The following is a 15,517-nucleotide window of genomic DNA, read 5'->3' as shown; positions in this document are numbered from 1 at the left end:
CTTCCAGCCAAACAAAAGACAGGCATAGGAGTTGAACATTTACCTGAGGTAGATACATTCCTTGGAGAGAACAATCATGGGAGAAAGAAGGCTCCTTATGCACAGGGAGACAGCTCAGGGCAGGAGTGCATGGAGGGATGGACACAGGGAAGAGGTAACTATGGGGAGGGTATGGGAGGGGAGGTGTTGCATTGTGGTAAATTGTGGTCATTGTCATGAGACAAAGTGTATTTGAACTGCTGTATGGAAAGTGAATTTGCTCTCTAAATTTTCACCCAAATCACAATTAAAAATAATAATAATAATAATAAAAAACCCAGTAGCCAGAATTTATTGAATGCCGAGTAGGTATTTTCTGAGTTGTCATTTAGTCACTTAGATTTTATTTCTCTCTATTCCTCTTGAAACCTTATTGTCTGTGCTTGGTACAGGGTGACCAAGGAAGTGGACGCTACATCTAAAGAAGCCAAATCCTTCTTCAAACAAAACGAGAAAGGGAAACCGCAGGCAAACGCCCCATCGGCTCTGCCCTCGCTGCCTGCAGGGTCAGGGTGAGTATTCTCGTCTCCGCCCCAGCTGCACCTGGCCTGTTGGGGAAGGACCAGCTGTGCGGGCAGCTGTCTTGCTCCTTTCCTGAGGGAGAAGCATGCTGCAGCCCCGCCTTCTTGCTGGAATACCTCCCAGAAGCGTCTCAGAGGGGGCTGTGAAGGGAGGATCAGCCAGAGGTTCATGTCTGGTTCTGACCTGAAGGAAATCCTGACTTAGTGTTGACCACAGTGCTGAACATGCTGCACATTTTACATTTGAAAACTTTTGAATGAAAATAGCTTCAGAACTTAGTTTTAGTGGATGCTTGGGTACAGTACCCCAGTGGCCTCAAAGAAACATAAAGAGATCAAAGGTGCTTTTACAAGTAATTGTCTTGACATGTCAGAAACAGTAGCTTTTATCCTTTCATATTCTGTATAACTTAGTTATTTTTAGCTGAAGACTAGAATTCTTTCTCTTTGGTGGAAATAAGAGCCCTTTTCCTTCTTAACCTATTTGTAAGAGGTCAAGGTAACACATCACAGTAAGTGAAGCCTGAGGCTGTGGTCTGTAAGGAATGGAAGAGTGCTGATCCCGGGACAGACCTGGGGGGAGGTCTGTTTGTTAACATCCCTCCGTGTTGGGGGTAGAACAAGTCACCTGAAGGAGTTCTGACCCTCGAACTTCATTGCTATGAGCAGTAGGTTTTTTTTTTTTTTCCCTCTGCTTACCAAAAATCCCCACAGGTTTCCTATCAGGTTGTGAGCTTTTCTAAGACAGGGCTCTCCCATCTTGGCAGCCTGGCTCGAGACAGCACTCTTCCTCTGGTGTCATCTTCTGAGTTGCGTTTCCCCAGAGGCAGACCCTAAGACAAAGGTTGCTGTGGCAGTGTTCGTGGGAGGTAATTCCAGGAAGCCCCGGTGGGGAGGTGAGAAGGGATGGGAAGGAAGCCAGTAAAGGTTACTGCTGGAGAACTCGAGACACCATGACAAACCCAGTGAGGGGCAAGGAAGCTAGGGTATCTCTCCTCCCAGCGCCTGATTGTCATTGTCACAGAGCTGCTTCTATAACCGAGAGCATTACCTAGTTCAGTCCTCAGGAGATGAGCTGCAGGGGCTTGTGGTAAGACTCCGCTGTCCCGTGTGCCATGGCATGAGTGCCAAGGAGATGTGCCTCCAGCTGCAGTGTGCTCCTCATTTGTATTTCACCCACAGTATTTCTTTCCCCTGGAGTAGTGTTGCCGTTACCCAGGAACTCAGGAATGAAAGGGTTTGATGGCTGGCTTCCACAGAAGCAGACTTTGGAAAGACCAGAGCTTCACAGTAGCGTGAGCTGAGTTCTCCAGGTGTGGTCCTAGGCCAGTGCTCCTTAAACTGGTCTCAATCATGATTTTAAAGAAATGAAATGAAAGACATCTTTTTGTTTGTCTGCGGTAAAATAACATAAGGTAAAATTGACAGTGGGTAACGTTTAGTGTAATTCAGTGTTGTGCCACCAGCTAGCTAACTTTCTGTCTCTCTGGGTTTGCCTATTTGGACATTTCCTATAAATGGAGTCATACAACATGAGGCCTTTTGTGTCTGGCGTCTTTCACCTGGCGTCACGTTTTCAAGATGTAGTCACGATGTAGCATGTATCAGTACTTCATTCCTTTTTATAGTTGAATAATAGTCCATCATATAGCTATACAGCATTTTGTTTATCCATTCACCACTTAATGGACATCTGGGTTGCTCCCGCCTTTTGGCTATTGTGAATAATGCTGCTATAGACATTCATGTATAACTTGTGTTTGAGCACCTGTTTTTAATTCTTTTGTGTATTTCCCTAGGAGTGGAATTGCTGGGTCACATGGTCATTCAGTCTTTAACATACTGAGTTTGCCAGATGTGTGTGCACCAATTTACTTTCCCACCAGCAGTGCCTAAGTGTCCATTTTAACTGTTTATTGTGAGGGTTGAAATGGAAAGACAACCTGCACAACATGTTTGCAGGCCTTGTAATAACTGTATTGTTTGAAAGGGGCTCTCTTCACACCAGTAGCTTTCAAACTTTTGACAGCCGCTCACAGTAAGGAATAAACTTTATCTTATGCCTTAGTACACCTATATCCACACATAAAACTACAATGCAACCATTGCCATGGAGTCGGATCCGACCCATACCCACACATACAAGTATATAATAAAGTGAATAAAAAGTTGTTGAATTAGTTACTCTTCCTATGTGTGATGGAGGTCCCTAGGTGGTGCAAATAGTTGACATTTGAGTGCTAACGTAAAGGTTGTCATTGTGAACCCACCCAGTGACACTGGAAGAAAGTCGTGGCAGTCTGCTTCCGTAAAGATTGGGGCCAAGAAAACCGTGTGGCCCAGTTCTCTGTAACACATGGAGTCACCACGAGGCAGAATCAACTGGACTGCAGTAGGTTTTATATGTTATACACTTTGATAATTTCTGTTTTACATTATTGTGTGTTTGTTGTTGTTGTTATGTGCCCTCGAGTTGGACCCAACTCATAGTGACCCCTCCTTGGGTTTCTGCGGCAGTATCACTACAGAAGTCGATTGCCCCATCTTCCTTCCGAGGAGTGGCTGGTGGGTTTGAACCGCCAGCCTTCTGGTTAGCAGTCAAGTGGCTTAGGCACTACGCTACCAGAGCTCCCTTATTGTGTGTAGTGTCATTTTAAAAAGTGTTGTGACCCACTCAGTTGATCTTATAATCTACTATACTTGATTTTGATAACATAACTCAGGACTGCCTTTGAAATTCCCATACTTTTATGTAAATAATGCAGGCTGTGCAACCCACTCATGTTAGTTTCCTATGTGCTCATAATTCACAATGTGGTGGAAAACCACGGGGATAGAAATAGTGCCGCGCCCCCAGAGCTAGTAATGTTGAGGTGCATTACCACCCCTGGGCCTGAGAGAGCAAGAGGGGGGCAGTTTGAGTTTGGAAGACAGAGGGTCCCTGGAGTGGGCCTCCTGATAGGAGCCAAGACCTTCAGTGTGAGTGACACACTGCCCAGGGGAAGCCAGGGGAGGAGTACCCAGATGGCCCTTTCCCCCCTCCCTCCCATCTCTCACTAGGCCCTCTCCTTGGCCATTGAGACCTGAGCGCAGGAGTCCAACCATGTGGTCCCTTACAGAGCAGCTCTGGGGCAGAGAGCAGGGGAGGGAAGGTGGGAGGGAGTCTGGAGGAGCCACCAAGAGCTATCAGGCACCTTCCCCTGGATTAATGAGCTAGCAACCCCATTATAAAGGGTTACAGTGAAATTTGTTCTCAATCAGTTTCTTGAAAGATACAAGAGAATATAACAGATTATAAGGATGTATCTGCTGAGGGCCTGAGTGAAAGTCCTCACAGCTGTCCTTGAAAATGGGGACACGTTTAATTATGGTAGAATGCCTTAAATTTCTGGATGAATCTAGAAGATGGCCTCCAAAGTTAGTGTATTCATTTCTTTGGAACTTCCTCTCAGAAAGCTTTTCCGGTTACAGTCGTGCTTGGGAAGAGCCGGGCGGAGAGGAGTTCAGCTGCTCCAGGGTGTCTGGGTGGGCACATTCCATCAGTGGACGCGGGATATGCTGCAGCCCTCACATGTGGGTTCACATGAATAATTCAGTTCATAAGAAGAAAGCTAGCCTAATGCAATGGAATAGAAATAAAAGTTCTACAAACTTCTTTCCATTTTTCAAGCTGCTTCAGTTTCTAGAAATTGACCAACAGAAACACTGTTTTGTGATTTTTCCTTCTGTAAACAGATTTAAGCAATACAGGAAAACCAGAGCAGGAGAGTCAAAACATCCTGTTCCACATCTTTTGCTAACAAACGAGGCCAGATTCAAGGAGCACATGTTTGTGACTGAAAATGCATTTCCTCCCCATGTTTAAAATAGCAGCACACTGCCGAGGCTATAAAAAGCTCAAGTTTATGCTTTGGGAATGAAGTAAACCAAACACTCTATTTTACTTAGAGGCAAGAATGAAAGATGGCAAGAAGAGCTCTCTACACTTTGTGGTCGAAAGCACAGTGCTGCCCCAATGTTCTCCCATGGAGCACCACAGACTTTGGATGAGCAGCTGAGCACTTAACCACTGCGCCACCAGGGCTCCCTGTGCCTCATTTAGGTTGTCCAGATCCCCTTGGTTTGTGACACGAAGCTGAGTGGTCATCTAGATCCACCTCTTACCCTGCCACCCCCCAGTCCTCACCACCAGGACTCGCCACTTGCGTGGAGCTCCTGCCAGTGTTCGTGGGCATCTGGTGGGCCAGGCTTCACCCCCACGTTTACTTTATTCTGGCCATGAGCTGCCATTCCAAAACCCAAACCAAACTCACCGCCGTCGAGTCAAGTACGACTTACAGCTGTCCCCATTGGGTTTCCAAGGCTGTAAATCTTCATTGAAGACAACTGCCCATCTTCCTTATGCAGAGCGGCTGGTGGGTTCAAACTACCATCATTTTGGCTAGCATTTGAGTGCTTCAACCACTGTGCCACCAGAGCTCCTTTGAGCTACCATTAGTCTCATTAAAGTCTATAATTCTAGATGTTTAATTAAGGGCTTACTATTTGCCTCCTTGTTGGTAAGGAATAACCTAAAACAATCAAACAAAAGGGTGGAAAACCTTTTCCTTGTACTTTTGTCGTCTTGGTTTATTGAGTTTGTTTATTTTTTTAAAGCCGCACTGTTGAGTTTCAAACAACATGGTAGGTGATGTCAGTTTAGCAGAGTTTAACCCAAAGGTAGAGGAGACAAAATTCCTCAGAGTGACTTACAAGACCCAGGTGACAGACCCATGAAGACAGCAGTGCCTGGTCACTGGCTTGTCAGTAGTCCGTGTATTTTCCTGGTAGCCAGGAACCTCGGTGCGGGAGTCTTCTGGCAGAGCAGTCAAGAGTGTGCGCTCTCCCAGCCCCTCCGACAGGAGTAAACAGGATCTTTCTTGGTGTTTAAATTTGAAATTTTTGATGGAGAATCTTGAGCCTTTCACTTAAAGTAGCAAAGATCAGGCATAGCCCTGATGTTGGAAGGAAGAAGTATTTTCAGCTTTTGATGACAGTCTTAAAATGATCAAGCAATCAGGCCTCTTACCTATTAAAAAAAAATTTTCAGGTCCTTTAAAGGAGTTGCTTTTGAGCTGAGAACAGCATTGCAAATCTGGACTTAATTGTGTGTCAGGTGTTTTTACTAAAGGAAAGAAAGGACTCCAAATTTTTCACAGCAAATTTATGTACATCAGCTCAAAAAGACAGGCTGCTGAGATGTTGCCTTGCCTCCTGGCTCCATCCCCTCTGAGGATCCGCCCGTTTGCCGGGAGAAGGATGCACATGGTTAGGTTACGTGGGCCTAGGGCAGAGCCATTCCATGGAGGGGGCTTCAGCTCGTTTCAGAAGAGGAATATCGTAAGTGAGGATTATGGGAAACTTAAGATAATTAGAAGGAAATGGGTATTCCAGCAAACGTCATGTATGGTATTTTTTAGACTGCAGGTTACATTCTTTAAGAGAGCCATTTGTGTTTCGTCAATAATTAAAATTGGATATGTACTTTTTAACAACTTTATTGAGATTTAATGCATACACCATATAGTTCCGTGCTGTTTGGTATATTCACAAAGTTGTGACAGCCATCACCGTGTTATTTTCATCACTCCAAAAAGAAACTGTGCACATCAGCAGTCATGCTCCACCTCCATCCCCATCCTGGCCTCCTGGGCTCTGGCCACCACACTCCTGTATTTCCTATGTCTCTAGATTTGCCCGTTCTTGGCATTTCCTGATAAAGGACTCACACAGTATGTGGTCTTTTGTGTCTAGCTTCATTTGGTTAGCATAATATTCTCAAGGTTCAGCCACATTTTAGCATCTGTCAGTATTTCACTCATTTTTGTGGCTGCATAGTATTCCATTCCATGAAGGTACCATGCGTTGTGGTGGACATAGGTTCTTAGTCATTTTGAGTTGTTATGAATACTGCTTCTGTGAATACTCATCTAGAGGTTTTCGTGTGGACGTGTGTTTTCGTTTCTCTTGAGTATACATCTGAGAATCGGACTCTGCTGGGCCACATGGTCACTTGGAAACACTCTTGAATGGGAAGATGAGCCGTAAAAGGAATATCTAGGCGTGATACCAAGGGGTGGGCGATTTGGGTGCCTGGGTCCTGCCAATCACCATGTCTCTGGATCATGTACAGTTCCATATGTAAGCTCCTGGGGCAGGAAGAAAGAGACGGATGGAGTACTGTAACGCCCAGCAACACTGTAAAAGCAGTGGCCATCTCTCCTGTAGAAGAGAAAACAGACTCCCTCTTGTCACTGATTCTACAGGTAAGGAAAGGGGTTTGTCTCCATAGCAGACTTCACCCTTTCTACAGGGGAGGTTTCCTGTTGGATGATACTTTGGGACTTTAGTTGCCTCGAGCTGGCCTTGTCCTTGTTTTATTTCTCTTTGTAAATAGATATTCTTAGCCTCTCCACTGAGTCTTGACTTAAACTTTGTTGTTCACAGATGTGGTACTGCACAGTAGGAGGTGCTCGGAAAACCGTGGTGAGGTTTTGGGTTGACTTGAGGAGGTCACTAGTACTTAGTGGGTGGGGTTCAGAAATGATAGGTATCATGCATTGCCCAGGACATCCTGTAACTGAAAAATTGTCCCCTTCGAGACATGCCGTTTTAGCCTGGCGTTGGAATTCCTCCTTTACACAGCCACCCTGCTTTCTTTCAGTTTCTGGTTTGAGACATACCCTAAAACAGCCATTGGAAACTGTCATTTCAGGATCAGATCTGATTTTATTTGGCCAGTATTTAATAATTAGGAAAAATGACCTAAAAACTCTGGATTATCAGCTTTTCTTGAGAAATGAGTTCTGGCACTGACCCCTCTCTTTACCCTGGCAACAGTGGGTTAAACTGAAACTCACTGCCATTGAGTCGGTTCCGACCCATAGCAACTCCCCTGGCTTTCTGAGGTGGTAGGTCTTTACGGAAGTAGATTGCCCCATCTTCCAAGGAGTGGTTAGTGGGTTTAAACCGCCAGCCCTGTGGTGAGCAGTCAGATTCGTTAGCCACTGTGCCGCCAGAGTCCTTAACAGTGGGCTTAGAGGAGCAGAACTGAGGGGTTGGCTCTTTCCCTCTCCCTGCTCAGCTGCTTCCCTCCCATTCTCCGCTTGCTTCCTGTGGGCAAATGTTTCTCCCATCCTGGCCTGACGTGCTGCCCTTTAATGCTTATGGCAGTTTCCTTTTGGAATCATTTTATCCTCCAGATAAAGTACTAGACATACTCAGAGTGCAGGCTAAATTTTCTTTACCCTTCTGCGAAGAGTGAATAGCTCCTGTTTATTGACTACCACGTCTCACACGCAGTGCTAAGTGTTTATGTGTAGTATTTAGTCCACATGAACACTTCAGTGGTGAGGCTGTCGCGTTGTCGCCAACGCGTGACGATCCCTTGTCCCACAGAAGCTTCCTGGTCCTTCACTGTCTTCACCGTTGTTGATATGCTTGTGTCCATTGTTGCCCACGGTGCATTTTGAGTGACTCCCAAACTCAGGGACTCATCTTCCAGCACTGGGTCAGACAGTATTCTATTGTAACCCATATGTATTTTGTTGGCTAATTTTGGGGAATAGATTGCCACACCTTTTTTCCTAGTCTGCTTAGAGGCACTGCTGAAACCTGTTAACCACAGGTGATTCTGTTGGCATCATGACACCACTACCACATGATGGCAGACTTACAGATGGTGGTAGACTTCATGAGGTAGACACTAATGTTGTGCCCATTTTACAGATTAGGAAACAAACACAGAGAGGTGAGGTTTCCTTGTGGAGGTTATAGGGTTGAGGGTGGAGCCAGGATTCCAGTGCAGATCCATTTGAGACCAAGGCCTGGCCTGTGAGCCACCAATCTTACTTACTCTCCTAATTGGCCTTTTTTGTTAAAATAATCTCTCTTCAACTTTATTACTGATGAAGGACTCTGTTTTGCATTTTGTTATATTCGAAGCACACGAGGTACATATTTCCTCCCTTTGCCTTAATTATTTTCCGCATTAACCATGGCTAAGCCACGTTTCCTATACTAGATTCCAGTCTCGTAACTATCTCATGAAATCAAAGGGGCCAGCATGTTTTTTATATATATACTTCAAGTCCTGCACAGGGACAGAGTATACATTGGTACTCTGTTAATAGTGAAGCTGTGGACAAGGTGTGGTTGGGCATCTGGGGAGTAGTAGTGGCAGTTGCTCTTTCTGTGTGGTAATTGGCCCCTTCTGAGGAGTGGATATAAGACTTTGGGGATGATGTGATGGGAAGGACATGATTTTTTGGGGGGTCCAGAAGGTGGAATGTTATGAGTTGAACTGTGTTCCCCAAAAATATGAGTTGTGAATGCTAACCTTTCTGCCTGTGGCTGTAATCCCACTTGGAAATGGGTTTTCTTTTTCTAGTTATCTAGTATCGCTGTAACAGCAATACCACAAGTGGGTGGCTTTAACAAACAAATTTCTTCCCTCACAGTTTAGGAGGCTGGAAGTCTGAATTCAGGACACCAGCTCAGAGGGAGTCTTTCTGTATTGGCTGTGGGGAAGGCCCTTGTCTTTCTTCAGCTTCTTTCTGGGTTCCTTAGAGATCTCAGGTGGCATGGCATCCGTCTTCCCCCACCGTGCTTTTTTGATTCATGCGATTTGTTTCTCTCTCAGAAGAGATTGATTTAAGACACACCCTGCACTAATGTCTCATTAACAGTATGTCAGGTGTTGCCACGTGAGCCAGCTAGGAGGTATCCTGGCCCACTTGGGTTAAGTGTATTTCACCTGGCAGTCTTTTGTTCCAGGGTAGGACTATGGAGCATTGTCTCAGGTGACAGTGGGGCTCATTGGTCCTGGCAGACTCTGCCTCAGTGATCAGCTCCAGAATGATGTGCTTTGTGTTGGGGCAAGAACGCCCTTTCCTGACTCGGACCTGCGTGTTCTTTGTGGGTGTTGATACTGGGCTCCTCTGGTGTTAGCCTCTTTTTAATATGCCTGTGCAGGTATTACAGGTACAGAGTGAATGGATGTGAAATTGAAGAAGGAAAAGAATTCTTTAAAGATTTCCCCATGATCTGTTGGAATATTTTTAAACTATTGGAGGTGATCTCATATTTAAATTCTTTACTAGTCCAGGCCAGGCTAGTAACTAGAGGAAGTATGAATGGAGATTCTCATGGCTTCCTTTTCTTTTTCTTTGGAAGATATTTGACATTTGGGTCAAGAGTGAAGTCCCTGCCAATGTCAACATCTAAGTGAACCCTAGAGCAGCTTTCAGAGCAAGAACTCTATTCATTTATGGTCACCTGCATGAGGGTGACCTCTGTCAGCTTGCATGGAATGCTGCCAGCAAATATTACGACCCTAGGAAGTGTCGCCAGTGATTTTTAAGGATGCTGAGAGTTGAACAAATTCTCGTGTTCTTAGAAGATCCTGTAAAGAGATGAAGTTTATACACAGACAGGCTTTTTCCATTGCCTTTAGCCTTGAGTTAGAGAGTCAGCAAATTTCAAAGAGCAGTGATGCTTAAGAGCCAAGTGCCTATCTCTATTTAAAAAAAAAAAAAAAAAACTTACTGCCATCGAGTAGATTCTAATTCATAGCGATCCCCTTTGGGTTTCCAAGGCTGTTAATCTTTAAGGAAGCAGATTGCCTAGCCTGCCTTCTGCAGAGTGGCTGGTGGGTTTGAACCGCTACCCTTCTGGTTAGCAGTCAGGTGCCTTAGGCACTAGGCCACTAGAGTTCTTTTGATGGAGCTCTATTAACAGCTCTAAAAAGTTTATTTACTTTGTGTGTTTTTTACACTGCTGCCAGATTTCTTTTGGTGTGAAAGTGCTTTAGGTGCTTCCTGGGTGGGCAGGGACTGATAGAGAAGGAGGAGCTGGAGTTAGGGCATTAACATAGCCGGCCCAGTGTGATGCTGAACAAGGGAATGGAGGCCTTAGTTAAGCAGAGAGTCATGCGTTTGGAGGGAAGCGGACACATCCTGGTTAACTGTACGATGCTAGCCTACTGATTTAACTGCTCTTCGGTTTTAAGTTCTTGTAGTGTACGCAGAGCCCTGGTGCCATAGTGGCTAAGCACCCAACCAGCTGCTAGCTGAAAGCTCACTGCTTCAAACCGACCAGTTGCCCCGTGGGAGAAGGATGAGGCAGTCTACTTCCGTAAAGACTGTGACAGCCTTGGAAACCTTATAGGGCAGTTCTACTCTGTCCTTTAGGGCCACTATGAGTTGTAATTCGTTGTGAGTCAGGTTCGACTCAACGACACATAACGACAACTAGAGTTGTAATACACTACACGGTGGTGGTTTTGATATTTCGGTTTTGTTTTTAGTGTACACTAGAGGGCAGAGTTCCCCCGGAAAAGATAGCCTGTCTTTGGCAAGCTCCCAGGACAGCAAAGCGTTCCTAAGACTGGGTATCTGAGTGCTGTACATTTTTCTTTGCCTAATTAGATTAGTCTCTTGGTATGAGATTTCTGTGTACTATACAATTCCTACTTTTTTGTTTTATGAGAATTCATTTTTAACGCTATTGTTGTGCTTATAAAACGAAAGATGATTTTTCTTCTCTTGTTTTTTCCCTTGAAATGAAAAAGTTTTTGTTCTTTATTCTTATTTTAACTTGAAAAATATTTAAAAATACAAATCAAGAAGTAAAAATGACCCATATTTCCACTACTTCTTTTTTTTTTTTTACAAAGGAGGCAGTGAGAGCTTCCTTCTACTGGCCTGTTGCCCTTGCTCTCAGCCCCAGAGGCTAACGGTTGTTAACTGCTGGTTCACAGTTTGGGGCAGATCCTTCCCTGAGCTTATGTTAATATATTGTATTCATATATGCATTTTATCTATTTGTTTAAAACAAAGTCAAGCAAAAAATGTATACATTGTTCTACACTTTGTATTTTTACTTAACAGTCTGTCTTCAGCATCTTTCCTAGTCCTATATAAGCATCTGGGAGCTCTGGTAGCGTAGTGCCTAAGGCACTTGACGCTGACCAGAAGGCTGGCGGTTCAAACCCACCAGCCACTCCTCGAAGGGAGGTTGGGCAATCTACTTCCGTAGTGAATACTGCCTTGGAAACCCAAGGAGGGGTCGCTATGAGTCGGGTCCAACTTGATGGCACATAACAACAACAACATATAAGCATCTACTTTTTTTTAAAAAAAAAAATAACTGCTTAGTATTCTGTTGTGTGAAATTCCATAATTTGGGTATCCATTCCTTTATTGATGAACATTTCGTTTTCTCAGTTTTGCGATTGTGAATAATCTATAATAAAAATGATTTCATGTATGTTTTTATGTCCTTGTGCTGTCGTTTCTGGAGGACAGGTTCCTGGAAGTGGGACTCCCATATCCTGTGGGGTGTCCTGGAAGTGGGAGTCCCATATCCCGTGGGGTGTCCTAGAAGTGGGATTCCAGTATCCCGTGGGGTATACATCTTCATTCTAACAGATGCTGCCAGACAGATGATCCCGATTTGAAATGTCACTGGTAGTGCCTGAGAGGACTCTTTCCACACACCATTACCAGCAATGGTCTGGGTTTTTTCCATAATCGTTACCTTATCTGCATCTTCATAACCTGCTGATTTGAGTGCAGCTTAACATTTCCCCTGCTTTGTGAACCTCTGCCAAAAAGCAGACACACACACCCAAGTTAAGTGATGCTGCATGTTTTGTGCATTTGTCAAATTTTACAGAGAGGTTAATTTAAGGGTTGAATATCGCCTGTAGCCTCTGTACTATATGAAATGATCAAAGTAAATTAATTCTCGGGTATTTACTAAGAGTTCAGGTGAAAATGTGAGTTGTACAAAAACATGAGGCAGTTTAAGGCCTGTGTATTGTACATCTTTGAAGGTGTAATGTGCTGCATCTCTGTCCTGTCCTTTGTGTTGGAGGTTTCTGTTCTCGGACATTTTGACGTCACTAAGAAAAGTCACGGGCCTGCGGCATGGCAGTCAGTGATTCGTCTGTGCTGATAAAAGCTTTGATAAAGACGTCTTCCTGCCCTTTTGAGGATTGCAGATGGTTCTGATCCCTCAGAAAGGTTCTTGTGGGATAATGATTTTAATTTGGGGCTGGGGATCCCCCCGCAATGGTAGAGGCTGAACAGCTGTGTTCTAGTTATTCCGGTCCGGGGTTGGAAATCAGTCTGGTCCAAAGTCCAGCACTTAATATATCCAGTTACTGGACCCTGAACTGCCAAAGGCTTGTTACCCAAGGGCCCCTGGTATAAACTTAAACTGAAATATTTTTAAACTTTTAAAAACAAGGTTAATGTTTCCATATTATCTTTAGACCTAGTGATTCTGGATGCAGAGACTGGAAAAGCCAAAGGCAGGCACATCCTTTTGACTGTCAGCCTTTCCCTTGACTTTGAAATGCACTGCAGCTTCAGTAGTTGCTAATTTGAGAATGAGCAGGAAATACGCAGGCTTTGCATTGGGCTCTGCTTTAAACTGAGGCAGTGTAGCCCAGCTGCTTGTGAGATGGTGAGCTGTAGGAGGTGGAAAGGAAGAGACGAGAATGTTCTCCACCTTCAGCTCCAGCATGCCGTGACTTGTCTGGACCAGAACTGTGAATTAGAAAGATCCGGGGATACCATGTACAGACTCTTGATTTTGGTCTCTTGTCTAGTGTAACTGGCTTCAGAGCAAAGATTTGAGAAGTTTCCTTTAGAAGAGTAACTGCCGCATTGTGTCTGCTTCTCAGTCCATTCTGTGTTGTGCCGTGAATTAATGAAATCATTTCTGCTTTGCCTGGGTTGGACCTCAGTTTCTCGTCTCGATGTGGTAAAGCCGGCTTTCCTGTTGGGCTCACTTGGTCAGCAGTGTGTTTTACAGTAGCATGCAAGCTGAGTCAGGCAGAATTGCAGCTGTGAGAAGTCAGGTGGATGAAGAAGTATAGTATCTGTCTGTAAAACCCTTTAAATTAGGGGGTTGACTCATATCATAATGAAAGCAAAAGATCAGTGTTTTCCAGGCATAGTGGGCTACAACAAAGGCTTTCATTTTCCTTACATTTTTATCTGTCAGCTTCCTGAGGAAATTGGTTAGTAGTGGAAAGTAGAACAGAACTCCTGTCTCTTGATGCGACCTATCGTCTGAGGATGATGCACTGCCGTGGGGCATCCTGCCAAGGCTGGTGCACCTTGGAGCTCTCTGCTGCCGCCTTTACTGTGTTCCCTTAGAGTTTTCCCAAGATCTGCAGACCTCTTCTCGTCCTGCATTTAATAGGATCACCTACTCTACATCTTGACTCTGTCTTTCAGCCTTGTCTTTCTCCTGAGTCCCAGACCTGTATTTCTCACTGCTGGCTAGAAATTCATTCTGAACCTCTCTGCCACCACATCCAATCCAGTCCACCATTCGACTCATTTTTCTAAATCCTCCAATTTTTCAGAGGAAGAAAACTGTGCCTGTGAAGTTAAGGCACTTAATGAAGAATGACAGAGCCTGGGCTAGAACCTAAGGCTTATTTCCACTTCAGTCAAACTTCCTGTCTCTTTCTGGGAAGAAATGTCCTCCTGCTATTTCCTCAGTCATTGGGGCCCTGATTCTTCCCTTTCCTTTCCCTGGCCCTCCCTCACCTCATCCAGTAAGTTCTTTTGATTCTGTCTCCAAAATGTCTGAATATTCCCTCCATCCGCCCTACCTGTGCCCCTCTGTCTCTCCCTTTCATCCCCACTGCCATTGCCTTTCTCCTGGGTCTGGTTTCTGAAATGTCTGTCTCTGTGTGATTGGAATTGTAAAGTGTTTTCGAAGATTGGGTTGCTGTAAAGATTTCCTAAGTTTCCTTGCAGTTTCTTTTCCTGTATGTGCCCTACACACTACTGCCGAAATAATTGGCCAAGGTTCTGTTTAGATTCCATTGCTTCCTCAAAAACTTGACCCCTCACCACCTGGTAACAAGTTTGAATTCCTTGACACACCTGGTATTAGGGCCCTCCATACTTCAGTGCTAGCTAACCCTCCTTTTTCTCTGATTAGCTCTTTCACAGCTAGAAATTAGCCCACCACCCCAGTTGCCCTCACATCTCTCCATCTGTGGGTATCCTGCCCTTTCTCCAAGACCTACAGAGTTCCCTGATCCATGCCATCAGATATGCTCCCCACCTTGTTCAATAATGACTTTGAATTTTAGTCCTTTTATTCTTGTCTTATCTGTGCCCTCCAGTTATAATAATGATGGTATGCATGGAGTTGTATTTCTTAAATCTGAGCATTCATGGCCTTCAACAGTTCTAGACAATTTTCAGACATTATTTCTTTCATATTGCTTCGGCTGCGTTCTGCTGTCTCCTTCGGAAACTCTTAGGGCACTGTGTCAGATCTTTTCATTCTGTCCACACGGAGCGAGAACTCCTCTGTCAGGTTTTCCGTCTCTCTTCCCTGGGTTGCTTCCCGGTTGGTTCCTGTGTTCCAGTTTGTTTCTTTTCCATCAGCTGTGTCAAATCTGTTTTAACTTAGCCATTGAGTTTAATTTCAGTGACTAAGTTTTTGTATTATTCTTAAGGGTTTGAGGTTTTCTTTTTATTTCTAATCATTTTAAGTATAATTTATCATTTCTGTTTGATAGCTCTTTTACTAGAATTTCTTAAGGTTCTAAAACTCGTACATTTTATTTGTTGACTATCTTATGGTGGATTATTTTTGACTCATCTTTAGCAAGGTGCTGTTTTTTGTTTTTTTTCCTTAAATTCTGTGGGACAGTCTTTTGTGGCCTAGGATGAAGTTGTAAGATTCCGTGTTGTGAAGTTTGTGTATTCCTCAAAAGTGGATGTAACACTTAAAACAAAATGGACAAAGGACTTGAATAGACATTTCACTAAAGAGAGTAACTAAATGGCCAATAAGCTCAGAAAAGATGCTCAGAGCCACTAGCCATCATGGTAGTTGTCCTTAGGTTGGCTCTGGCTCGTGGGGAACTGTGTATACCA

At 44.3% G+C, this 15,517-nt stretch overlaps 1 protein-coding gene across 1 annotated transcript in view; it reads left to right on the top strand.

The window, feature by feature from the left end:
* CFDP1 (craniofacial development protein 1) overlaps positions 1 to 15,517 on the top strand; it is a gene marked incomplete at its 5' end in the record, with an annotated part of 110,437 nt that overhangs the window by 16,936 nt on the left and 77,984 nt on the right. The window contains one exon of the mRNA XM_007940370.2: positions 432 to 551. Within this exon, the coding sequence (XP_007938561.2) occupies positions 432 to 551 (120 nt within the window). The remainder of the gene's footprint in view (positions 1 to 431; positions 552 to 15,517) is intronic.

This window comes from Orycteropus afer, unplaced genomic scaffold (genome assembly GCF_000298275.1).
Source record: "Orycteropus afer afer isolate SDZICR_OR568_19922 unplaced genomic scaffold, OryAfe1.0 scaffold00067, whole genome shotgun sequence".
Classification (NCBI taxonomy): domain Eukaryota; kingdom Metazoa; phylum Chordata; class Mammalia; order Tubulidentata; family Orycteropodidae; genus Orycteropus; species Orycteropus afer.
The sequence above is the reverse complement of the archived record's forward strand: the minus strand, read 5'-3'. Positions and strand labels throughout refer to the sequence as shown.